Raw genomic sequence first — 27,694 nt, forward strand, 5'->3', positions numbered from 1 at the left:
TCTCAGGTACCTGAATGTTAGCATTTTCCATTTCTTGTTATAAAATTCTGTTAAAGGAAGATATATCTTCTACACTAAACTCATACTTTAAAGTTAGCCTCGCAGGGTAGTAGTAGAAGCCCCCTTAGGACCAAGGCTGGGGAGGCAGAGGCAGGCGGATCTCTGAACTTGAAGCACCCTAGTCTACAGAGTGAGTTTCCAGGACAGCCAGGGCTAGACAGAGAAACCCTGTTTCAAAAAACAAACAAACAAAATGAAACAATAACAATGGAAAAAGTTAGCTTTATTAGAGCTGGTGAGATAGCTTAGTGGGTAAAGGCTCTTGCCACCAAGTCTAACAATCTGAGGTCAATCCCTGGGCCTCACAGGGTAGAATGGGAGAAAAGACCTCTGTACACATGTTGTGTAACACATGGACACATCTATCACAGAAATGAATTCATTCAGAAAAGAATAAATGTAATTTGAAATGTTTAAATTAACTTCATTAGTTTCTAAAATTAATTGCTCACAATGTAAATAATTCAAAAAGTCAAAATCACTCTCTATTTTGCTATTGATACTTAGCTATTTATAGTACTCTCCTGTTGTTTTCTAAGTACACGAGTTTATTTATTAGTCTACTCATTTGGTCTAATGTATTGTTCACCACATGGAATAAATGCTAGTTACATCTTTTTGGGACTGAGGAAGTGACTCAGTCAAGAAAAGCATCTGCTTGCACAAACATGAGGACATTAGTTTGGAGCCCCAGAATCTACATCATCAACTATGAAAATAAGTAGATAGATAGATAGACAGACAGACGGACGGACGGACAGATGGACAGGCATAGTGGCACATGTCTGAACCCCAGTGCTGGAGAGGCAAAGACAAAAAGATCTGAATGGCCATCCAGCCAAGCCGAATAGGTGTGCTCCACCGTCCCAAGGAAGACTAACTCTAAAAACATTAGATGGAGAACACTTGAGGAAGACACATGACATCAGCTTCTAGCTTCCACATGCACACACCCATATGGAAACACATACACACAATAAACACCATACTTTTATTATATGTGTATATGTGTTACAAGTACATAGGTTGTGTGTGCAGTATCTGTACATATGCATATATGACTTTATGGTAGTTTGTTTCCTACATGTACAGTGTTTAATTTAACAAGACATCATGAATATATCTCCACATTATCTTTCTATTCTTCATCATGTCTTTTATCAATCTACCTTTCATTTTCTTTTCCTTTGTGGCATTGAGGATTAAGCCCTTGGCATTTTAGACAAGTCCTCTAGCACTGAGGTACTCCTACAGCCCCCATTGTTTATCTATTCGTTTTCTTCCCCTTCTCCAGAATATGAATCCATGAGAAGAAAGATATTTGCTGTAGTATCTCAAGTGCCTATAGCAATGCCAGATGTGTAGAAGTAGCTAAAAAAATTAATTTGTTTACTGATGAAAAATGGGGCTTAGTAGATGGCTTAGCAGGTCTAAAGGTGCTTGCTGTGTAAGTCTGGTGACCTGAGTTTGATCTCTGGAACCCATATAAAACAGGAGGAGAAGGAAGGCAGAGGCAGGTAGATCTCTGTGAGTCAAGGCCAGCCTGGTCTACCAAGCTACTTCTAGGACAGCTAGGGCTACACAGAGAAACTGGAAAAAAAGGTGAGGGGAGAGAAGCAGCTCCACAAAGTTGTTTTTTAACCTCCATACACATACAGTGACATACCTGCTCACCAATACATATTATACACACACACACACACACACACACACACACAAAATAGTAATAACTAATAAAATAATGAACAATGTCAATTGAGCTGCCATCTTCTTTTCCAAGTGAGTTTAGCTTTTTACTATGATCTTTGTTTTATGGTATAGGCTTCAGAAAGCATTCATATTTTTCTATTTTTTTCCCTTAGTTCCCTATTTTTAAATATAATATTTATTAAGAATAATTTACATAGAATAAATTTTACCTTACTCTAGACATATTTCTTTTAAAATATTTATATGTTTAGCATATATAGTAAACTAAATCCTATTTTAAATATTGTATAATTTCCTGTTTAACATATAGAGATAAATCAATGTGTAACTGAATAAAATTTCTACTTAGGTAAAAAAAATTCCATCATTAATCTAAGTTCCTTTAAGCAATTGCTAAGTTATAGGTTAAAATGTTCTTCTATGTCCAGTATTGCAGTATTATATAAGGTCCCCAGTATTAGATAAAGTTTTTAAGCCTCTTTGAGTCCCAGTTACCTATGAAAAAGTAGCAGAGTGCTTTTAAATTTTTGTTTGTTTTTTTAAAGATGGGGTTTCTCTGTAGCCCTGGCTGTCCTGGAACTCCCTCTGTAGACCAGGCTGGCCTCTAACTCAGAGATCTGCCTGCCTCTGGCTCCCAAGTGCTGGGATTGAGGGCATATATGCAGCATGCATGCATCGTTGCTGCCACCTTCAATGCCACCGCCACCACCACCACTGCCATTATTTTTAATGAACTTTTTATTTTGTGTGCACTAGTGTGTTGCCTGCCTGTATGTCTGTGTGAGGGTGTCAGATCCCATGGAAGTGGAGTTACAGACAGTTGTGAGCTGCCATGTAGGTGCTGGCAATTGAACTCAGGACCTCTGGAAGAGCAGCCTGTGCTCTTAACAGCTTAGCCATCTCTCCAGTCCTGCAAAGGCAGGGGCTTTTACAATTAAGATGATGAATATGAAGATCCCACACACAGATCAGATCGGGGTTCAATACTTCTCAAGTAATTACCTCAAGTACGAACACTTTCCTCTTTTATCTTTTTTTTTCTACCTAACAGCAGCCTCTATTATAATTTATGGTAGCAGAATCATCCTTTCTGTGATCTAATTATGTTTATTTAAAGTTTTAAAATGATAGCCTCTCAATACTTCAGACTTAAATTTCAGTTAAGAAAAAAAATAAAATTTGATATTCTTTTTATTATAGTTTTTAGAATAAATATTCTGAATTAAGAAAAAAACATGGCCTCAACCTGGGCACAGTGGTACACACCTTTAGTGCCAGTACTCAGGAGTCAGAGGCAGGCAGATCTGTGAGTTTGAGGCCAGTCTGGTCTATAGAATGAGTTCCATGACAACCAGGGCTACACAGAGAAACCCTGTCTGGAAAAACCAAACCAAACCAAACCAAACCAAAACAGATCATAGCCTCCACTAGGATATCTGTAAAAGATTTGGGGAAAATGAAGAACTAATATTTTGTAAGCAGCATAGACCAGTGGTTTCAGAGGCTTTCTTTTGAATTTTCAATAAATCCTTCTGTATGACAGCTCTAGGGAGAAGACAATGAAAAACTGTGTGACAGATGAGGGCCCTGCATCACACGTCAGTTCTGAGGTTGACACCAGAATGGAAACAGGTCGGTATTGCCTCTGTATTTGTAAAATAACCAAGACACAAGTTGCCTTTGGCATCATAGCCAATCTTGGGTAGGATGAAGACAAAGTAATTGTGAGAACACAAATTTAAAGAAAGTCCAATATTTTCTGGCTACTTGGTAAAAATTCTCTCTTTCCAACTGCCAGAAGGACCTTGTGTTATACAAGGACAACCCCGGATCTTCAAAGCACAAGCAGGATATTCAGAGAATTAAGTTTCATACATCACCTTACATCATTTGTGCTCCCTAAAATCATACCACCCATCCCCTGGGCTCCTAGGCATTGATTGCTATGATAATTGAGATAATTGATTTCCTTAGAGACTGGTGACTCATCTGCATCCATTGCTGCAGACACCCTAGGCCTCCTAAGCTTCTCTCTCAACCAACCACCTTCCCAACCACAGAATCTCTTGTATTTGCAACATGTAACTTAACTGCCTCTTCTTGCATGAGCTGTGTTAGATTCCATTAGCATAACATTATCATGTCAGCACAGACAATTCATTCCATGATTTAAAATATACAATGAGTTAAAGTATACAATCTCTGTTGAGAATAAACTGTGTTAGTAGGCAGCCCATTTTCCACTATTGGTTTTCCAGTACAATTAAGGTGGTTGTACCACATCAATGGCCATGCCTCAGACTCAGAGAGTTTTCTGTTGTGTCTGATGCACCCTTGTGAATTAGCTGGCCATTCTTTTTTTTTTTTTTTTTTTTTTTTTTTTTTTTTGGTTCTTTTTTTTCGGAGCTGGGGACCGAACCCAGGGCCTTGCGCTTCCTAGGTAAGCGCTCTACCACTGAGCTAAATCCCCAGCCCCTTAGCTGGCCATTCTTAATCAGATGACCTTCACTTGAGAACTTTATTTTGCTTCAAGGCTTATTCCCCTTGAACGACTTATTATATTGTACACAAAGTCTAAAAGCAGCAGACGTTTCAAAATCCCAGAAAGAACTCTAATAACAAGAGATTAACTGTGTAGTTTACATATTAAATGTTTTCAGTTGCTAACATATAATGCTTTATTTTCCTGACTTTTTAATCTATTTATATGGACATTTATTAAGTCACTTTCACAGTTTCTTGATAAACCATAATAAGGTAATATTTTCCTTTTTCCTTTTTCCTTTGATGTCTCAGTGCATATAAAAGAGGAATATGGGTTGTTTGTTTTGAATTTAAAAGCATTTTTTTTATTAACTTGAGTATTTCTTATATACATTTCGAGTGTTATTCCCTTTCCCGGTTTCCGGGCAAACATCCCCCTCCCCCCTCCCCTTCCTTATAAAAGCATTTTTATATTTAAAATAGATGCAATTTTGAAATTATTTTGGTAAATGCTGAAGTGCATGAAGAACAACATTCTGGTTACTCAGAATCTCACCACAAAAGAGAATCACAGTTACCACTTTGGCTATATTACCTAGGTTTTTTCCTAGGTACACACATTTCCAGATGGGAAAAGTACTTTGAAGCACAATTTGACCAGCCCTTGTATGAGCTGAATTAGAATTAGTCTTCATTAACGTAATATAGCATTAGTGTATGTAAGTCTTCACCCCATGAGTTAAAATGCCTTTGAGTTTTCAGTTTCTATTGAGAAAAAGCTGCTGCACTAGACAGCCCATTTCCAAAGGTTTTTGAGGCACCATCTGTTCCCTAATTTTTTTTAATGTAAAATTTATTTTGCTGCTTTGAAACATTAAAGACCTTTGCTTCCCACTGCAAATTGCGTTTGTGCTAGATCCTTGGGGAGGGTGGCCAGTAAGCACCATTGGTAACACAGTATGATTAATGCGGTCATGCCATGTTAACGGTCATGCCTCAGGCTTTCCTGCAGTACAGCTTGTACCAGCTCATTTTTTTCAAAGCGGTGCTTTTGAATAGGCAGGCAACTTCCACTGCTTTGGATTCTCGTACTGTCTCTTAAGCACATAATCTTTGATACTCTTCTCACACCCACAAAATAAGCAACTTAGGCTCCAGCCTTTTGTTCTCTCTCCTCCCTTTGTTTTTGCTGATCTAACCCATTTTCACATTTTTATTTATGAAGTAAATCTATTATTTATTTTTGATTCTCTCATTTATTAGAAATATTAGTCTAGCTTGGCACCTGAACCAGCGTCTCTTCTGCACCAGTCCCTCATCTCTGCTGACTAACTTGAATCATCTCAGCCTAACTTTCCATCCCACCAGAGCAAACAAAGCCCAACAGCTCTTTGCGTTTCATGGAAATCTTCCCAACTCTGCTATTATCCTGGCTCAAAAGCACATGGGTGTTGTCCTGGTTTTCTTCCTATTGCTATGATAAACACCACAACCAAAAGCAACTTGGAGAGGAAAGGATTTATTTGCCTTACAGGTCCCAATCTCAGTCCATCGTCGAGGAAAGCCAAGGCAGGACTCAGTCAAGCAGGGCAGAAACCTGTAAGCAGATCCTGAAGCAAAGCCCCTGGGGACTCACTGGCTTGCTCCTGTGGCTTGCTCAGCTTGCTTTTTATTCAATGTAGGACCATCTTCCCAGAGGTAACAATGCCACAGAGAGCTGGGCCCCTTATACCAATCATTAATAAAGAAAATGGCCCCATTTTCAGATTTTCAAGCTAGTCTGATGAGGGAATTTTCCTGAATGAGGCTCCCTCTTCCCAGATGACCTCAGCTTGTGTCAAGTTGACAAAAACAGAGAAGCAGCAGCAGAGTTGACCCTGCTGCTCCTCTGAGTCCTTACCCTCCAGTGTGACTTGGAGCCCTCCCTTCCATTTCTTAATAGCTCTGCTTAATATTTACGGAGTACAAATTCTGGCCCAGGGACTGTCTGTGACCTCATCTAATTCACACAACCTTGAAGTCAGTAGGACAGGTGAAGTTGAAACCCAGAGAGGTGAAATAACCTACCCTACTTACACAGTAAGTGGCAGAGTGCAGATCCAAGTGTGACCTATCAAAGTTCTTCCTCTGGCTTTTTTTTTATTCATTTTGTACTCTGATGCCAGATTAATTCTTTTAAAACACAGCTGAGATAATTAATTACACACTCCTACGTAAAGATTTCATGGCTCCCACCCAACTACTACATAAATTTTAAACTCCTTAACCCAATATACAAAGTTCCCCAGAACTTGGGTCTCAAATTTTCTTCAGCCTACCTGAAGCCTTATCTCCCATTTTTCCACTACAGTGTTCAATGCTCCAATGAAGCCAGGCCTCCTCCTCCTCTTCCTCCTCCTCCTCTTCCTCCTCTTCCTCCTCTTCCTCCTCTTCCTCCTCTTCCTCCTTTTCCTCTTCCTCCTCCTCCTCTTCCTCCTCTTCCTCCTCTTCTTCCTCTTCTTCCTCTTCTTCCTCTTCCTCCTCCTCTTCCTCCTCTTCCTCCTCTTCCTCCTCTTCTTCCTCTTCCTCCATGTAGTCCTTCCTGTCTCTCCTCTGCAAATTAATGCCATTCCTCTGAAAAGCTTTCATCAAATGCTACCTTTTCTTTATCATGCAACTCGCAGTCTTTTCACTTAGCAAAGACTTTTAAATTAATCTACAAAAAGATGGTTTTGATTTTTTAAATCAAATGCCTATTTTGTTTATGTGTATACATGTATTTGGATGCATGTGCACATGTGTATGGAGACCAGAAGTTGATGGGTCTTTGTCAATCATTCACCTATGTTTTTTTCATTTTGTGTGTACATGTGTTTCTATGTATGTGTGTGCACATGTTTGGGCAGGAGCATAAAAACAAGCCAAGGGTTGTTGTCAGGTGTCTTCTTTCCATCTTGCATATTAATTAGGTGGGTCTCTCACTCAAACCCAGAACTTGCCGATTGCCTGCCCCAGTAGAGTTACGGGCAAGCCGCTGTGCCCACCAATCCTTGGGTGTGTGCCAGGGACCCAAGCTCTGGTCCTTCTGCTTGCATAGCAAGTGCTTTAACCACTGAGCTGTCTCATCAGCCCTTTAATCTTTCTTTCTTTCTTGTTTATTAATGTTTTAATAGTCAGGGTGCTTTGTTGAATCTAAAGCTCACCAATTCAGATAAGCCGGTTTATTTCATTATGTATTCCTGGCTGGACTAGAACTCTCTATGTAGACCACACTGGTTTAAAATTCATAGGGATCTACCTGCTTTGGCATCTTGAGTACTGGGATTAAAAGCCCAGTACTTGGGCAACAGACACGGTATCTTTGTGGGTTTAAGGCCAACCTAGTCTACAGAGTAAGTTTCAGGATGTATAGCCAGAGCTACATAGTGAGATCCTGTCTCAGAAGGAGGAGGAGGAGGAGGAAGAGGAAGAAGAGGAGGAGGAGGAAGAGGAGGAGGAAGGGGAGGAGGAGGAGGAGGAAGAGGAGGAGTGTGTAGCACATGCCTAGTTCTTCTGTGACATTTTGTGGGTTGTTAGCTCATTTCTTAATACTGAATTAAGTGATCCATTGACTTATAGTTTACTTAGTAAACTCAACTTCTGAAGGATATCTTGATTGCGTCTAAATTTTGAAATTATAATGAAAAAACTGCTATAAACATCCTTGTATAGATTTTGTTTTGAGTTAGGGTCTTTTGCTGTTGTTGTTGTTTGTTTGTTTGTTTTGTTTTGTTTTGTTTTGGAAACAGGGTTTCAGAGTTTTACTATGTAGCCCCTATCTCAGAGGTCTGCCTGCCTCTGCCCCCTGAATGCTGTGTTTAGAGGTGTGTGCTAATATGCTCAGCTCTCCTTATCTTCAGTTACTTGAATAATTACCAAGTAAACCATTGGAGTTACACTAGAGCTTTACAGGCAACAGTGACTAGAGGTGTCTAGAAGCTTGAAAGGCCCTAAAAGGATGAGCAGCACACTTTGACTGGCATGAACAACATTAGTGAAAATGTGGTTGGGTAGAACCTGATCAGATTATAAAGAACAATGGATACCTTATTAAAGAGAATGTATGCCAGGTGGGTGGCACATGCCATAAATCCCAGAATGCAAGAGGCAGAAATGGAGGATCTCTGTATGTTTGAGACCAATCTGTTCTATACAGTGATTTCTAGACCAGTCAGAATACATAGCGAGACCATGTGGGTCCCAGGAATTAACTCAGGTGGTCAGGCTTGGCAGCAGGTGCCTGACCCTCTTAGTCATCTCAGAAGCTCCAAGACCTTCTTTATAACTCATTAAAACCCATCCCGTTTCAACTTGTTGATTCTTGACATCTCAATTTGGCCTTGATGGAGTTTTACATGGATAAATGCCAGCAGCAAATAGCAAAGACTTCTTAAAATGCCGGCTTAAACAAGACAGAAGTTCATTTCTCTTTCCTATAGAAAGAGTCCTTCAAGGCTTAATGTGGAATCAGGAAATTTTAAGAGTAGTATAAATATAGGGGTAACTACTGATCTCTGCTACAGTCCAAAGGAGAGCAATTTAGCTCTGTGTGCCTACTGGACAGAACTTGTGTTAGGTTATCAAGGAAATGACACGACAGTGTCAAATCTTCCTGCGCTCCCAGTCCAGAGTGATTTATCATATCTAATTAGTTCATAGGTCAGGTCGAGTCAAGAACACCATTGTGACAAAGACAGCAAAGGGAGAAGGAAGTAGAGTGCTCAGATGCTGACTGGGGGCCTGGAAAAGGTCTCACTAGATGAGAAGTGCTTGAGCAAGCTCTCTATGGGCATAGCTGAGAAGAAAGAGTTGTCCAAGAGAAAAGAAGCTGCAAACCCAGATCTGAGAAGTGAGGCAGGAAACTCTGGTCTGTCAGGTCACCAAATAGAGGTGTGACAGATAAGAACAGCAACGCAACTTGTGACTGGCACAAAAACCAAATTGCAAAGAGTCCCTTTACTAGTAATTGTGTTCCTTTTTATACTCATGAGAAAATGGGTAGCAATTTCTTTCAAGGAAGAGGCATGATTGGATGTGTCTCTAGAGAGAAACTGAAGCTAAATTCAGTCAAGAGAGGACCCATCTGAACAGAGCAGCAGTGATGGGACTTGAGATGAAATCCTCAAGGATGAAAGGAAACCTGGATACAAATGTTGAGACCTTTTTTGCCTGTGAAGTTTTGTTACAGAAGTTAAATTTAACAAGATTTGAATTTATGAATAAAATATTCAAGAGGTATTGAAAAGATAAAAAGTACACGGACGGGGTTGGGGATTTAGCTCAGTGGTAGAGCGCTTGCTAGGGTCCTGGGTTCAGTCCCCAGCTCCGAAAAAAAGAAAAGAAAAAAAAGTACACGGACACTGAAGGTACAATTCATGGCAGTCTTGTGGTGGGAAAATACTCATTTTCTTTACCATTGTCTTTTAATGTGAATATTATTGCATATTTTAAGTTGGGAATTACATTTTTATTAGGACTTAGTAAACCAAAGAAAATTGCTCAGTTTCATTTATTTTATGGACTAGTGGAACACAAGTAACTTTTTTTTTTTAAGATTTGTTTGTTTTTTGAGACAGGGTTCCTCTGTACAACCCTGACTGTCCTGGAACTCACTCTGTTCCAGCTAGTTGAACTTACAGAGATCCACCTGCCTCTGCCTCCCAAGTGCTAGGGTTAAAGATGTGCACCACCACCACCCAGCTATTTATTGTAATTGTATGTGTATGACTTTAGTATGCATGCATGTATATTACACACATGCAGTACCCACACAGGCCAGAAGAGGGAATCAGATCCCAGATACTGAAGTAACAGGTAGCTATGAGCCTTCATATGGGTACTAGAAACTGAACCCAGGTCCTCTACAAGAACAGCAAGTGCTATTAACCCTGAACCATCTCTCCAGGCTCCCTCCTGTTATTTCTGCTTTTAGTTTTTTTTATTTGGAATTCAATAAGGTGTTTATTGAAGTTTTACAGTGAGAGGAAGGGGACAAAAGTTTGAGGAGACAGAGTGTCTATGGACCTTGAAGAGCAAACAGCTGAGGTGCCTTTCCATAGCTGGACAGCAAGTCCTTCCCTGTTGGTGATCTGGGCAATACATTTCTATTTCATCCTCTTATGGATTTTGGTCAAACATGAAGTGATTGCTGGCAGCTGAAGCAGTCAACTATTAGTTCTTGCCTCCATCCCAGAATCGTGAAGTCAAAGTGTTCCTGTTACCTTGATATGGGGTGTGAAAATGGGCTGGATATCACTGTCACAACTGTACTTGTTTTAGGCATTAAGTATTCAACATAGTTTCTATCTGAAGAAAAAAGTGTAAGATTTTTAAAAACGTATCTTAAGAATGCAAACTGTTACTTTTCCTAATTTTTCCTGATATGGCACTGTGTAAAATTTAGCCATAATTGTGTCAGAATAAATTACTGGAGTTTTTTTGTTCAAGAACATAGCAGGACAGGCAAGGTGGCTCAGCAGATAAAGAAGACACATGATGACCCAAGTTTTGTCCCTGGGACCCACTTGGTAGAAGAAAAAGCCAACTTCCCCTAAATTGTCCTTGATCTGCACATGTATGCCATGGAATTCATGCATTCACACACATAATAAATAAGTAAAACATTACAAATTTAAAAAGTACTACAGCAGCTGGGCATGGTAACTCACACTTGTAATTCTAGAACTTTAGATGATAAGGCAGGAGGATCATTAGGCTAGCCTGAGCTACGTATCTAGAAGATACGTAGATACATGAGACCCTATCTAGAAAGTAGAGAACCCACAATAGATGGGGGAATTGAAAATCATATCTGTCAAGGGTCTAGCTAGCATCCATTTTTTTTTTTGGTTCTTTTTTTTTTTCAGAGCTGGGGACCGAACCCAGGGCCTTGCACTTCCTAGGTAAGCGCTCTACCACTGAGCTAAATCCCCAGCCCCGCTAGCATCCATCTTATACAGAGAGCTCTTACAACTCAGTAACAAAACGACGAGCAACTTGGCACTAGGGAGATGGCCCAGTGGGTAGCGGCATCAGCTGCAAAGCCTGACAACCTGAGTTCAGTCTCTAGAACCAGGAAAAACAAGCACTGGAGCACACACCTGCAGTTCAGCATGATTGCTGAAGACAGGGTGATCCCTTGGAAGTTTGAGTGTCGTGTTTACAGCAGCTCAGCAGGATAAAGGAGAGACCCTGCCTCTCAACAAGAGGAAGGTGAGAACCAACGCCCAGAATCTGCCCACTGGCCACCACATGCTCATCTGGACACCCACACAACCACACAAACAGTACAACATCTCTCTAAAGATGAACAAGTGGGCTGAAATACGGGCAAAGGATTTAAAAAGATGCTTCTCAAACATCTTAAGCAACTGACCAACAAGCACATGAAATATTCAACACAACTAAGCATCAGGGAAGTGCAAATTTATAAGCACTTCATACACACTAGGATTCCAAGACTCCAAAGGACAGATATTCACTGAAGCAAGGATGTGGGGCCTTTGATCCCTCACATATTGCTAATAGGAGGATAAAATTGTACATCTTTGGAAAGTAGTTTAGCAATTCCTTTAGGAAGTTAAACATAGAGGTACCAGAAATACCACTCTAATTCTGTTTCCTGAGAGAAATAAAAACAAAGTATGGTATATCCATATAAAGAGTAGTATTCGGTACTGGAGAGATGGCTCAGCAGTTAAGAGCACTGACTGCTCTTCCTGAGGACCGGGGTTCAATTCCCAGCACCCACATGGCAGATCATAACTCTCTAAAATTCCAGTTTCAAGGGATCCAGCACCCTTACACAGACATACATGCAGGAAAACCAGCAATGCAAATAAAATAAAAATAAAGAATTGTTAAAAACAAAAAAAATCTAAAAACAAACAAAACAAAAAGAATAGTATTCAGCCCTGAAAAGAATGACGTGCTGAGATGTACAGACTATACCTTGAAACCATCATGCTAAGGGAAGGCCATAGTCAGAAGGCCATATTTGTATGCATTCAGGCAAGCTTATATAGACTGAAAGAGTATTGAAGGTTTTGAGGGAATAGCAGGAGAGGGAGAATTGAACACGACAAGTATGGGATTTCTTTTTAGAGTAAGGAAGTGTTCTGGACTGAGATCATGGTGGTAGTCGGTCACCTTTGTGAACATACTAAGTCACTGGGTTGTATTCTGTAAAAGGATGAAAGCAGCAGTAATTCCATCTCAATTAAAATAAAACTTATCTCACCCCAAGAAGAGGGAGTCTGTAGAATTTGATGGCTGAGAGAGATTTTCAGGGCAAGAATCTAAGAATAAGCTTTTCTTTTGAGGGTTGCTGGAGGGGGGATGCCAGTGCTCAGACTGGAGAGGTGCTAACAGGGGTCGTCTTGGAAGTGAAGACAGTAAGTTTGACTTAGAAAATACTGCTTTGTGCTTTTATGGGGAACTCTATTCAGGAAATTCAGAGCTGAACATCATAAACAGAGATCAGAGCCCAGTAGTGGTGGTGAATGCCTTTAGTCCCAGCACTCCAGTGGCAGAGGCGGGCAGACCTCTGAATTCAAGGCCAGGATTAACACAGAGAAAACTCTGTCTTGAGGAGAGAGGTAGGAAAAAGGAGAGAAAGGGAGAAAAAGAGGGAGGGAGGGAGGGGAGGAGGGAAGGAGGGAAAGAGGGAGGGAGGAAGGTCAGAATAAACCCAGGTATCATGATATACTCCTCCAATCCCAAAACCTGGGAGATAGAAACAAGAGGACCAGAAGTTCAAGGTCAGCTTCAGCTACAGAATGAGTTGGTGGCCAGCCTGGGCTATGTGACATCCTACCTTTAAAAGGAGAGAGGCCAATTGAGAGTGACAGAGACTGGAGTTAAGATATTCTGATTTTGGATGACTTAGTTATCATTAATCCCAGGGGTTATGCTAGCGCTTGGCCAAGGGCTCAGACTGTGGAGGGTTTGAAGAAGACCAAGATTTTGAAAGGTTCTTGCACAATCCTGCCAAAAAGAATTTTCCTAAACCAATGCAAAGTTCTTATTTTCAAAAGTTCCTCCAGAAAGTAGAGGCTGCCCTTGAACTTATGAAGAACATGCTTGGGATCTTCTTGCTCCAGCCTTTCCCCTACTGGGGTCACAGCTGTGTGCCATCTAGTTCAATTCGGAACTTCCAGAGTGCCTACCACTAGAGGTTTTATATTTTCCTTTTCATTTTTAAGTTATTTCTCTAATCATGTGTAAGAAATAGGTTCTGATTAGATATTATTCTCTTTTTACAAATGAGGAAATCAAGGCAGAAAGAGCCAGTCTTGAAAGGACAAATCAGGGTTGTCTGATTAGAGTCTTGGAGATGTGTATAGAGCCAGAGTCTATTCTCAGTGTCTCCTGTGGAAGGAGATTGTTGAATTGATGTTAGGCTTCATCATTTACTCAATGGGAAATATGCAAAATACTATTCTACTTCTGAATGTCTACAGAACACTTCAAAACTTATGAGACCATTTCATACCCATGGTCTTGTTTTTGTCTCCCTTCGATGCTGAAAGACACGCAGTATAAGTTTCTTTTTTTTTTTAAGATTTATCTATTTATTTGTTACTTATTTACTTATTATCTGTAAGTACACTGTAGCTGTCTTCAGAGACACCAGAAGAGGGCGTCAGATCTCATTACAGATGGTTATGAGTCACCATGTGGTTGCTGGGATTTGAACTCAGGACCTCTGGTAGGGCAGTCAGTGCTCCTAACCACTGAGCCATCTCTCCAGCCCCAGTATAAGTTTCATTATCAGTGTTGAACTAACAAAACGAGAAAATCCAGAGAGCTGAAGCAATCTGCCCAAGTTCACATGGTTTCTAATTGGTGACACCATGAATTAACCCCTAGTCTTGTGACTTCCCCTCCATATATGACATGCTACCTTTGAACTGTGTTGGAACTTCACTGTATTCTTTTTCTTTTAATATAGACTCAAACAAAGGACTTTTTATTTCCTTCCCCAACCGGGAAATAAAGGATTCCCTAGCAAGCATTTGTGCAACCCAGGGCAGTGGCACACCAGCTCAGAAATTAGACGTTTTTCCACTGGAGACACAGGTAATATATTCACTCTCCTGCTGAATAACTGATACTAATACTAATACTAATAATATAATGTTGTCTTTATTTATACATGTAAAAATGCATCCCTGTTTAACAGTTCGGAGCTGGTTATAAAATTCCTTCTCTTTACCAAGTGCCTCCATCTCCTGTTCTCTGACCTCTCAAATTTTCTCCCTCTACCTTTTTTTAATTCAAAGTCTAACCTACCAAGGTGGCTTTCCCCAAAGCAGCCTCTTCTGTGTAACAGACAGAGAAAAGGGGTAATGTGGCAAGGAGTAATATGCAATGAGAAATTAGAGAGAATGCAAGATTTAGAAAAAATTAAAAATAACAGTTTTTCAGTGGGACAGTGGTCGTGCACTGGGAGGCAGAGGCAGGAGGATCGCTGAGTTCAGAGTAAGTTTCAGGACAGTCAAGGCTACTAGGAGAAATCCTGTATTGAAAGAAACAAACACCCCCCACCAAGTTTTTGGAGGGGGATGAAAGGTGAAGTCATGTAATCATTTTATTAAAGATATCCTGTGTAAGCAAATATGACCTAAGAATATTATGACAAATATGACTGGTGGCTTCCCCCCCTTTTTTTGATAATTTTGTAATTATCTGTCAGGCAGAGGGAGGATTAGTGAAGATGTGAATGGTCAGCTAAAGTGCAGCTTTAGCAGAGAAATAGTGAGGGCTTTTCAGTATGGGTGTGTTATAAAGCCTTCTGGTTCTAAAGGCAGTTAGAACTTGTTTCTTTGTTTTTAGAAATCCTACTTGGGTGCTAGGGAACTATCTCAGTTACCATTTCTTTCCTTTTTTTTTTATCTTGCTATTTTTTAAACTTTTTTTAAAAAACGATTTATTTATTATATACACTGTTACTGTCTTCAGACACACCAGAAGAGGGCATCAGATCTCATTACAGATGATTGTGAGTCACCAGGTGGTTGCTGGGATTTGAACTCAGGACCTCAGGAAGAACAATCTCTTAACCACTGAACCATCTATATATTTAAAGAAAGCAGAAAGAATGTCTATTCCAATTTATAATTAATTAGTACTTCACAGTTAAAAACAAACAAAAATACCCTCTCATTAATCCTTAAAGAAGAAAAAAAAGGAATTGAATAACTTACTATAATCCTAAAGTTTAGCATAAAGAAGTGTAAATTCTTCTTTTTCTTTTATTCTTCTTCTTCTTCTTTTTTTTTTTTGCTACCTAATTGTATATGTGGGTGCCAGTATATGCTGGAATAGAATCCAAGACCTTGGGCATGCTAGTACAGATAGTACAAGGGAGGTATAGCCCTAGCCAAGATAGCAAATATTTTTTTTCTTTTTCCTTTTTTTCGGAGCTGGGGACCGAACCCAGGGCCTTGCGCTTGCTAGGCAAGCACTCTACCACTGAGCTAAATCCCCAACCCGCCAATATTTTTAAGTTTTTTTTAAAGTACATATTAAATTGCTTTCTTTTTTGCTTCAGCTCTTGCCTTGTTATGCCTCAGATTAATTTACAGCTTCTTAAAGCTCCAACAGTTGCTCGGCACAATGGGCACAGAGCTGTAATCTCAGCACTGAGGAGGCAGAAGCAGGATTGTAGTCTATCCTGATTATACAGGGAGCTCCAGGCCAGCCAGGGCACTCCCTGTCACCCTGGGGAAAAGAAGAATGAACAAAAATTCTTTTTCGCTCCTGTAGCTAGTGCCCAACTATACCAGAAATATGAAATAAATAGAAAAGATAAAATTGGAAGGCAGCGATGGGTGGAGAGATGGCTCAGCAGGTAAAGGATTTACTGGACAAGCTGAGGAGCTGGATTCGGATTCCTGTGTAAAAGCCGAGAACAGTTGAGGTGGCACAGGTGGATCCCAGGGCTCACTGGCCAGCCAGACTAATGGAATAGATGAGCTACAGGTTTAATGAGAGGCCCTGGCTCAAAAATTAAGGTTGCAGAGTAATAAAGGAAGATACCCAACATCAACCTTTGATCAGTAACTCATATGTGCACCCCACACTCCCTCTCATCTCTCACTTCACGCTAAAAATGGAAACGTATTCTTAACTAAATTGTATACAGACAAAATACAGCATTGCAGTGTTTGTGTTTTCAAGGTGTCTCCTTCCCAGCTCTAAAGCAACTCTGAAACCTCCTTGTGTTGTAACTGTTTTAAAATGGGCTCAACCTTGGACCCCTGATGGAAGGTCTGTTTCCCTGCCTCCTGGGATACGTGTGCTTGGTAACAGGAAAAGACACTGAACGCCCAGTCCAGGGAACTTGTGTCTGAACACTCACAGAGCCTTTCTTCCTAAAATTTCAAACTTTTTTTTAGATGCAGGAAGCAACAAGAAGGGAGACAAGTGACCTCCACCAGGAAGATGGTAAATATTTTGCTCACTGGGTATTCAGAGAGGTCTGGATGGGATAAGATTAACAAGATGACATGGCAGCCCTGTACCTTCTGGTCAGCTGACTCTTCTGTTTTCCCAGGGACTAGCTCAGAAGCTTTCAGAGCTGAGTCTCTTCTGCTTAAAGAGTGAATGTTTCACTTCAGATTTCTTTCTTATTTCTCTAATTTATTCTCTCTTTCTCTCTACCAGATTTTATTATACCTTGTGTACTTTTAGTATTATCCCCAAATGACAATATATTTTAACTTATAATCTAAAAATAGTCGATAGCTTAATTTTTTCTTCTTTTACATTTTCTTTTAGAAATGTAATTTAAAGGCCATAAAGAACTTTTCTCCTTCTAGTTCCCCATCCCACAAAAGGTATTTCTCCTACAGACTTTTTTTCTGCTTTCATGAGTTGAGCCTAAGATTTCCTATGTGCTGCTCAAGTGCTCTAAGCTACAGTCCCCAGTGAGTTCCTAATAGACTTCTAGTCTTCATACTTCTAAACACCACAAGATTTTTTAATACCATTTCCATTTAAATTTATCTTTGTTTTTATTTCTTTCTTTAGCTCAGGCACCCTAACCATTCTGAGACCCTTTCCTCAGCTTATGGTAGATACATCCTTTGTGTGGCCTGTTGGTGAAGTCTGTTTTGTTTGTTGGTTTAATGCTTCCAGTTCACCATTATTCTTGAAGGGGATTTTGGGTGCAAGTAGTGTCCTACACTGGGGGATACTTCTTTCAGAGCAGCGCCATGATCCCAGTGTACCATTTCTTCTCTGGGTGCCATGATCCCAGTGTACCATTTCTTCTCTGGGTGCCATGATCCCAGTGTACCATTTCTTCTCTGGGTGCCATGATCCCAGTGTACCATTTCTTCTCTGGGTGCCATGATTCTAGTGTACCATTTCTTCTCTGGGTGCCATGATTCCAGTGTACCATTTCTTCTCTGGGTGATTTGAGAGGCTAGCTGGAGACTTTTTCCTCTTGGGTGCTTTCAGGACTTTGGTTCTATGCAGTTTCACTGTGATGTCCATATTTTTGTTATTTGCCCTGTTTGTTGGTGTCTATTATGCTTCTCAAATTCATGAACTGAACTCATTGGTTCTAAAAAACATAACTATGGTTTGTACACTCTTCTTATTCTTTTAGAATTCTAATTAAACAAATATATCAAAGAGTTCGTTCTCTCTCTCTTTCTCCCCACCCCTACCAGAGGTGGTTTCAAGACAGAATCTTACTGTGTAGCTCTGGCTGTCCTGGAACTCACTCTGTAGATCAGACTGGCCTCAAACTCATAGAGATCCTCCTGCCTCTGCCTTTACACTGGGAGTAAATGTGTGCTCCAATGTGCCCAGCTTCTTTTTCTCTTAATCTTTTATATTTTTCATCTTTTTTGTTTGTTTAACATTCTGAGTAATCCTTCTGGTCCACCTTCCTTTGTTGTTGTTGATTGAGTTTTGTTTTGTTTTGTGTTTGGAGACAGCATTTCTTTGTGTAGTCCTGACTGTCCTGGAACTCACTCTGTAGTTCAGGCTGTTCTTGAACTCAGAGATCTACCCGCCTTTCCCTTCTGAGTGCTGGCATCAAAGGCCTGCGCTATCACCAACATCACACAAAAAGCCCACCCTTCATTTTATTAACATTCTCTTAGCTATGTCTAATCCACTATTAAATCTGTGGGCTAAATTCTTAATTCCAAATATTTTTCTTCTCTGTTCTATATGTTTTATTTGGTCTGGGTCACCTTTTCTAAGGAAAATGTAAGTTTGTTTTATATTTCCTTAAACAGAAGGAACACAGGTGTCTTATATCTATATGGTATATATTATAACATCAGACCTTTGTAGGTCTATATTTTTTCTACTGTTTTTCATTCATGATAATACTTTGGTTTTTGTTTCTTTTGGGTGTTTGCTTGCTCTTATATTTTAATAATTATATGAACAATCTTATTAGTCTTATACGTGTTTGCCTTTTCCAGAACAGGCTGGGGCGGCTTTAATCCCAGCACAAGTCATTATCAGAGAGGCCTTATTTCCATCTTATCTTTACCCTTAACACTATATCTTACACACATTTTCTTCTTACAGTGTGTGTGTGTGTGTGTGTGTGTGTGTGTGTGTGTGTGTGTGTGTGTGCGCGCGCGCGCTCTCATGTGCATGAGCTATGGGATGCAGTTGTCACATCTCACAGCTTGGGGAGAACCTGGACTTTTGTCCTTTTTACCTTAAAATAACTGGGTAAAGTGATTTCCTATACCTTTAAAGTTTTTGTTTGTTTCCTAATCTGGGCCTAGAATGTCCTCACTGTCTTTTCAGCTCTTTGTCTGATAGATACCATCCCATATCTTTACATGGTTACAACAGAAAGATCGTCTAAAGTATCTAATTTGCCATTACCTTAAAAAAACCAATTTATTGTGCCTAAGTTATTCTTGTTACCTAAATAAAGATACTCTTCTGTGGCCTTTACCATGCTATGTATGTTGACCGTGGGTAAAATATTGCTGGTCTATAGGTCCTTAGGACTATCAGGGTTAGAGGAGTTAATGTGACTAACTCAGAAATAACATATCCTATTCCTAAGGTAGCCCTTCAAGCATAAGAAACTCTGAACGTATCAAGGAGCACAGAACCTGCTCCTTTCTCTGGTGTCCTACTTGCTAAACTGTGAGATGTATTGCATAGCAAATAGAGCTGAGATAAATGCTTTAGAATCAGGTTAGCACCTAGGCTGGGGATTTTCATACATTTTGCATTCCCTACTGTTTAACTGGCTTAGGTATCAGTTCCCAGTGAGTGAACTAAAACCTCTGGGTGGAGTTTTTTTTTTCCTTTTTTTTTCCTTTTCTTTTCTTCGGAGCTGGGGACCGAACCCAGGGCCTTGCACTTGCTAGGCAAGCGCTCTACCACTGAGCTAAATCCCCAACCCCTCTGGGTGGAGTTTTAAGGGTGAACGAAGGCAAGGACGCTATAAAATCATAGACCAACTATTGTCTATAAACTGAATACACAAAGCCATGTCTCTTGTCATGTGGAAGTCCACCCACTTTTTATATAAAATTATCTAGAAGTCATGCGTGGTAACATGCATCTGTAACGGAAGCACTTGGGAAACGGAAGATGCAGGAAGGTTGTGATTTCCAGGCCAGTCTGAGGTACACAGGCAGACCTTGTTTCAAAAGACAAAAGGAAAAATAAAAGAGCAAAGCCAGTACATAGACAGGTCTGAAATTATTATTTAAGAGAGCACACTCTATTCTTCACATTCTATTCACATGAAGTTTGTCTCCAGAATGATACAGATCATTTGTTGTTTACAAAGCATCCCCCATGTCCTGTTGTCATCGTCCCTGTGGAAGGCTTTCGATTGTGGCTAGAATAAGAACCTCCTCTTCCAATACCGTCTCCTGTCTGCTGAACAGAGAAGCCTGGCGGGGCCAAGATAAACTCTCATCCTGTTTTGTTTTGTTTCCCTTGGTGAGGATTGGAACTCAGGCATTACTCGCCTCATCAGGGCACAGTCCGATCTCCAGAGAAGATGACAAGAGATGGATACCGAGTATCTTTTTTAGACACTAAGTCTTCAGGTTCTTCTCCAGTAAAGGACTTGATACCAAAACCTGATGCCTATCCGTGTACCCATGATGCCTCTTTGGGTAAACGTCTGGATGTGGGTGATTCTAACCAGATCCTTCCCTGCCAATTACCTTCTGGTGTTTGTCTGGACCATTATGATAATCATTATTCTCAAACTCTTTGCCTGCACGGAAGTCTTGTCAAAAGGCCTCAAAAAGGCAAGTACTATCGAGAATACAGCACAAAGCCTTCCAATGATAAAAAGGCCGCTTCATCCCTTTCCTGTGGAGACCTGCTAACATCCCTGTCAAACCCTGACTGCAGCACAGGAAGGCCATTGAAGCTCAGTTCAGGTAATGGCTTCCTGCCAGTTTGCAAGTCTCTTTAAACTCCCATGGAATGTCAAGAAATCTGGAGGGTGTGGGTGTAACATAATGGGTAAGTCAGAGGAAAATAGAAGTATGAGTCTCACAAGTGCATGTTGTTTTAGTTAAGCAACATCTCATGACTTACTGCCAGCTGCATCTAATTCTCTTGTCCCCATCATGAACCTCTGGTCTCCTTATAGATGATCATATGTGGATGTCCATATGCATGGGGTTGGGGGGAGATAACAAGAACGTCTCTCTAGGTGAATTTAGAATGAAAATTTACTCTTCAAAAACAAGTGGTTTCAGGGTAAGTTATAGAGACTAGTCTTCAACTATTAATTTATTTAAAAAAAAAAACTCCTTGAACACCTATTATGTGCCAGATGTTATTCTAGTTCTGAGATAAAGTAAGCTCAAACTCAAATTCCACATATATTTGATCATAAATTTTAAATCTCTGCTTTTATGCTAACAAGATAAAATAGTAGGAGCTGGAGAGTTGGCTCAGCAGTTAAGAGCACTGACTGCTCTTTCAAAAGTTCTGAGTTCAACTCCCAGCAAACACATGGTGGCTCACAACCATCTGTTAATGGGATCTGATGCCCTTTTCTGGTGTGTCTGAAGAGAGTGACAGTCTACTCACATATATAAAATAATACATCTTTTAAAAAAAGATAAGATAGTAAGTTAACATAAATATGTCAGTTGATAATAAATGTTGGTGGCTTTGGCTAGAGAGAGCAGTGGAGGCAGTGCGTGGGTGACAGATTTTGACTATAAGAAAATTACCCTTTGATTTGCTGATGGCCTGGGAATAAAGTGTGGGAGAAAGAGACTCAGTGATTCCAGGGTTCAACCTAAACTACTGGAAGAATGGAGTTATCATTTATTGAGATATATATTTTAAAATGAATAGAACAGGAGAAATAAGTTTTAAGATAAACATTGTTTGGTTTTAGGTATCTTAAGTTCGAGATGCTGCTAGAACTTCCCCAAGATTGCAGCCTAATAATTTGACATAATAGATGGAGAGGAGTGAAGAGGAGAAAGCCAAGTATTATTACACTGGGGTCCCATTGAAGAGTGTGCATTAAGAAGGGGAAAGTGAGCCCGGCATGGGGGATGGCACACACCTTTAACCCTAGCACTCAGGAGGCAGTGGCAGGTAGATCTCCAAGTTCAAGGCCAGTCTGTTCTACAGAATGAGTTCCAGGACAACCAGGACTACATAGAGAAACCCCGGAGAGGGAGAGGGAGGGGGGGGAGTGTTGGAGGCTCTAGGGAAGGAGCGCTAGGGTTTGGCAGTTATTTGGAAATACAAAGAAATTAGTGAATAGCTTCAGGGGATACATTAAAATAAAAGCTCCATTAAGGTGAGTTAAAAAAAAAAAAAAAGCTTGGGCATGAAGCAATAGAGTACTAAGTAAATAAAACCCCTTCAAGAAGTTTCTCAAAGTAGGTTGGGGATTTAGCTCAGTGGTAGAGTGCTTGCCTTGCCAAGGCCCTGGGTTCGGTCCCCAGCTCCGAAAAAAAGAAAAGGGGAAAAAAAGTTTCTCAAAGGGAGAGAACAGAGAGATGGAAGAGGCTATGGAGTCCTATAAGACTCACAGAACCATCAGTAAAGGGAGAATTAATGACATAGCCAACAACAACAACACAACAACAACAACAACAACAACAACAACAACAACAACACAGAGAACAGATGCAAGGGAAAAGTCCTTGTCTAGTCCAGTAGAGATGAAATCAGGTTGGCTGGTAGGAGCCGGCCTCAAATGATGTACCAGCAGTTCATCTACAAGGGGGTGGGAGGGACAGAGGATATATTCAGACAGCAGATAAGTGATAAGTCAGCTGATAAATTCAGTGGGGTGGTGGCATGGACCTTTAGTTTGATTGTCGGTTTTCTTAGTGAGATAAAGGAGGGAAGAGATGATATTCAAAGTAACCTAGCAATGATGAATTAAAGGGAGAAAGGTTAGAATAGATGTGTCGTTCTTCAGCCTCTGCTCTGGTATAAGATAGGAGTGAGTAGAGTTGCAGTTAATCAGAACTGAGGTTTTGTTAGGTAGCGGGAGAACAAAAAAAAGGGGGGGGGAGGGGAGTGTATGCTAAAGAGTAGTTATAGATACCAACAGATGCAAGGCCTAAGAGAGCTGAAAGGCCGGTTCATTTCCCAGGCTGCTTTCTCCACAGATCTCTATGCCACAACCCGTTTCAACAGTGACCATGCTCTGCTGGCCAATGTAGAGCAACAGCTGTCCAGCCTCGGTGATTTTGCACCAGCACCTGGTTCCTTCCCAAGCAACCCTGCCCTAGGAAATTCTCTGCGGACACTGCTGTTGCCTCCTGGGACTCCAGAAAACAGAGAGATTCCAACTAAGAGGTCATTAAGCCCTTCAAGGAGAGGATTCAAGCGGAAGGACAATATCCTTGCCAACCTGAATCTGAAACGTGGTTTCCAAGATGCTACAGGCAGCGAGGTGCAAGTACTGACTTGTTTGTGTGTACAAGAGACACAGAGGCTCAGGACAGAGTGTACTGCTCTTGGGGTCTGGGGTGGTTCCCAGCAATAGCGCTAGAAGTTCGTTGGGATTTTCAAAGGCCTATGACCAATATTACCAGGATAAAGCCTGTGATTCTTCTGCCCTTAGGAAAAGCTTTATATCACAAAGGAACTGACCTTGATTTACTTTGAGAGCATAAGCATGGTACATGGCAGGGAACACTTTAATGTCCTGCGAGGGTTTCCAATAGGAAGCTATAGAGAAGTTGTCACAAGTAACTTACTTGAAATAGTTTTTATAAAATCATTTTTGAGACAGTTTCTCACTGTAACCCTAGCTGGTCTGGGACTCATTGCATTCACAGATCAGACTGGCCTCGAACCCAGAGATCTGCCTGCCTCAGCCTCCAGTGCTAGGCTAAAATCATCATTTTTCTGTCTTGTCAGAAACACAAATGATTCTAAAATTTCCCCCCAGAAGTTTCCCCAAGCAAATGAATTAGATTGTCCAGAGGATTTTTAGCTGAAAATGAACTCAGAATTCAAGAGCTATCTTTTCAGAGTGCTAATTTTCATATTGTCACCAGGAAGCCTTCCATTTAGACCAAGGAGTACATCTCCAATGGTCCATGGCCCTCTTCATGTAAAGCCTGCGTCAGTCATTTCCTGTCTCCTCGAGAAGCAGAGTGTTTGGTCAGATGCTATTCCCAGTCATTTTAATTTCTGGTTGTCAGGAATCTCTTTGCACATTAGGATGACTTGACCCTTTGACTTCTTCCTGCTCAGTTTCAGAACTCTGGAGGGAAGAGCTGAGGTAGAGCTTACCTGATATGTGTGAGGCCCAATCACATGCCTCAAGCAAAGAAAAGGGAGAGGCCAGAAAGCCTCTGGAGACAGTCATATTTTTTGTGCACCAAAGGGGGGCAGTCTTGCAATATTTTCCTTAAGTTTTTGTTTTATTTTGTTTTGGGCTGGTTTTACATTCTTAGCAACAAATGATTATTTTATCAGACAAAAACACTAACTGCACTAAAGTATTTAGGGTGACGTCCCAAGAACACTTAGGATACTTGGCATGCTGCCTTACTAAAACAGCCTAAGGAAAAAAATTCACTTTTATTTCACATATTGTTAAAATCTCAACATTTTTGGACTATCTAATATTCCCACTTTTTCCTGCTAGATGTTATTTTTCTTAATATGGAGAGCTTTCAAAGTGCTAACTTAATATAAATACAAAGCAGACGTTTTTGCTTTTAGTGAGTGCTTGAGATAGAGTTCAGGGCCCTCACCCATGCCAGGTCCTTGACTGTGAGTTTTATAACATATAAAACTCATTCATATGAGTGTTTGGTTTCTGAAATTGATCATTTTCAATCGTAAAAAAAAAAAAAGCATTAAATTCGGCATGGTGGAGTATATCACTAGTACTTAGGGAGCAGAAGTGGGAGGATCAGGAGTTCAAGACCAGCTTGGGCCACATGAGAATCTGTCTCAACCAATAAAGAAAAAAAAAGTTAAAGAAAACCATTAACAGTAAATATTTATTTTTAGTAAATTTCCCTAAAGTAGCTTTTTGATATGACAAGACTTTTCTATACTTTAACCCCAAATTAGGTTACCATCCCAAATGATCCAATCTTGTGTCCTTCATACATTCCCAGTCCTTACTTATTCTGTCCCCATCAGTGCTGGGTACAGATTTCCTGAGTCCATGTTTATCCCAGTTGTAATGCCATTCCCTACCAATCACAGGCTGCACATGTTACTCAACTCATGTCACGTCCTGGGTGTTGTGTTTCATTAGAAAATTAATCATCCTTTTACATCAAAGGAGCCAAGAATTGAGAAATAATTTGGCTGTCTTTAATTTATATCTCTGTGTGTGTGTGTGTGTGTGTGTGTGTGTGTGTGTGTGTGTGTGTGTGTGTTGTTAGGGATAGAAGCCAGGGCTTTGCACATGCTAAGCAAGAGCTCTATCACTGAGCTGCATATCTAACCTGTACTAGCTTTTTTGAAGTCCACGGACTCTATATAAAAGACTAGGAAATATACTTTTATATAAAATACATAATGTATGTGTCAGGTTGGAATGAATAAAAGCAACTATGAATTTTACTATACAGATCTATAATTTCTTTATATAAAAAATATCATTAGTACTTGTCCCAACAATGACATTTCACTTACATTCTTAAAATGTTAGAGAGCATTTATTTTATTTTAAATAAAAGTTTATTATCAATTTTAATTTCTCATTAAATTACTCTTAATTTTATCTTGTCACATATGGTACTTTTTAAACTGCCCTGCAGTTTAATCTTCTTTTGGTTTTTTTTTTTTTTGTTTTTTCCGGAGCTGGGGACCAAACCCAGAGCCTTGCGCTTCCTAGGTAAACGCTCTACCACTGAGCTAAATCCCCAGCCCCTAATCTTCTTTTTGTATTACATAGTACACTGAACCATACATGTACGTACTAAATAACACATTTTATAATTTTATAAATTATAAAAACCTCCACGGAAAAATAATGCTAGAGGACCTACTCATTTTGAATTTGTCCTTGAGGATGTAGTGATGAGGCCCAGTGGTGGAGCACTTGCAGAGCACATACAGGGTCCTGGGAATAATCTATCAAAGAAACAGAAAAAAGAAACAAGAAATTTCCATCCGTGTTTTATGTGCTTGCCTTGGACATAGTAATATGCAATTCATATCTAACCCAAAAGATGAAAGTTTTGTTACTTTAAAGAATTATTGATGCTTTAAATGTATGGATCCTTATCCCCCTGGTTGTGTAAAAACGACACAAACGGTCCTGGGTTTTGTTTTTGTTTTTGTCTTCTTGAGCCTTTCTCTAGTGACCTGGGCAGTTTGCATGGTTTATCAGGAAACCGTAGTCCCCCGATCTCTGCCAGAACACCCCACGTAGCCACTGTCCTCAGACAGCTCCTGGAGCTGGTGGATAAGCACTGGAATGGTTCTGGCTCCCTTCTCCTCAACAAGAAGTTTCTTGGTAAGTGCATAGCTCTCTCTCTTCCTTGAGGAGGGCCGGACCTTTCTTCTGCCCTGTGGTTTGTTTTGTTAACAACCATCTAGTTCCCTTAGCCTACAAAGGGGAGCTTGTATCTCACAGACATTTCCCAGAAACACCATAAGTACCAAATCTGCATTTTTGTCACATCTGTCTTCCCTATTTTTTTTAAATCAGCTGTTTTTCCAACTGCTTTGTAGAAATCATTTTCTTCCTATGCTGTGCTTGTATGTGCTCATGTGTGGTCTTTGGTAACGTGTTGCATGATCAGATATATGTAATACAGAGTAGTTATAGTAATAATTGCAAAACCATTTTATGACCCTTTGAAAGTGCCAGTATTGATGACAACAGAAATGAGGTTTGATCATCTGAAATTTGTAGAGACTGTTGAAATGTTGATTTTTAAAATGCAAATGAGTTAATGCTCTCGGGCTCTTTTCAGGGGTTAATTTTTAGAAGTGTGGTCAGCTCTGGGTGTTTATCTGTTGTTTGATGGCAAGAGAACACAAGGAACTTTTACTTGTTAGTAAAGCTTTAAGAAGAAACTAGAAACTTAAACATTGTTTGGGCTGCAAAAAATATTTTTAATTTCTAAAGGCTGAGGCTACAATCCAGTGGTAGAACATCTGTCTAGCTTGCACAAGCCCCATTCCAGCACAAGAAAACTTTCTTTAAAGATTTTAGTTTTATCCAGGCAGTAATGGTGTGCATGCTTTAATTCCAGCACTTGGGAGACAGTGGCAGGCTGATCTCTGTGAGTTCAAGGCCATCCTGGTCTACACATTGAGTTCTAGAACAGCCAGGACTACACAGAGAAGCCCTGTCCTGAAAACAAACAAGCAAACAAAACCCAACAAACAAGAAAAAGATTTTAGCTTTAGTTATGAACATTGGTGTGTACATGTGTGTATAGTTACTTATGAACATTGGTGTGTACATGTGTGCATAGTTACCTATGAACATTGGTGTGTACATGTGTGTATAGTTACCTATGAACATTGGTGTGTACATGTGTGCATAGTTACCTATGAACATTGGTGTGTACATGTGTGTATAGGTGCCCCACAGAGATCAGAAGGAGTTAAATTCCCTGAAGCTGGAGTTACAGGGGTTGTGAACCACCTGACACAGTGCTGAATACTGAACTCTGGTCCTCTTCAAAAGCAGCAAATACTCCTAACTGCTGAGCCATCTCTCCAACCCCCACCCCAACATTCTTAATTAAAAAATTATATGGGAAGAGGACAGAGAGGGTAATACATGTGTGAGTATAATAATAGGTTATATACATGTATCATGAAATTCATGATAAATCCATTGTTATATATAATCAATATATGCTAGTAAATAACTTTTTAATTCTAAAGGGACAAAGAGGATAAAGAAACAGTCTTCTTTTCCATGTTGAGCCAGGAATCATCCATTGGAATGGTACCTCTGGACCATTCAGGGAGGGTTCTG

The 27,694-nt window shown here is 40.1% G+C and overlaps 1 protein-coding gene across 8 annotated transcripts in view; it reads left to right on the top strand.

The window, feature by feature from the left end:
* Positions 1 to 27,694, top strand: part of Lrrc36 (leucine rich repeat containing 36) — a 50,395-nt gene that overhangs the window by 16,184 nt on the left and 6,517 nt on the right. For 4 of the 8 annotated variants that reach the window (XM_063278122.1, NM_001004088.3, XM_063278124.1 and 1 more), the window contains 6 exons: positions 3,314 to 3,402; positions 14,225 to 14,352; positions 16,674 to 16,722; positions 20,226 to 20,672; positions 22,887 to 23,179; positions 26,047 to 26,212. In XM_063278122.1, coding sequence (XP_063134192.1) covers positions 3,314 to 3,402; positions 14,225 to 14,352; positions 16,674 to 16,722; positions 20,226 to 20,672; positions 22,887 to 23,179; positions 26,047 to 26,212 — 1,172 coding nt within the window. Of the gene's footprint in view, positions 1 to 3,313; positions 3,403 to 14,224; positions 14,353 to 16,673; positions 16,723 to 20,225; positions 20,673 to 22,886; positions 23,180 to 26,046; positions 26,213 to 27,694 lie in introns of those variants that run through there. The other 4 variants (XM_063278123.1, XM_063278125.1, XM_039097831.1 and 1 more) reach the window with 2 other exon arrangements.

Source organism: Rattus norvegicus, chromosome 19, assembly GCF_036323735.1.
Source record: "Rattus norvegicus strain BN/NHsdMcwi chromosome 19, GRCr8, whole genome shotgun sequence".
Lineage (NCBI taxonomy): Eukaryota > Metazoa > Chordata > Mammalia > Rodentia > Muridae > Rattus > Rattus norvegicus.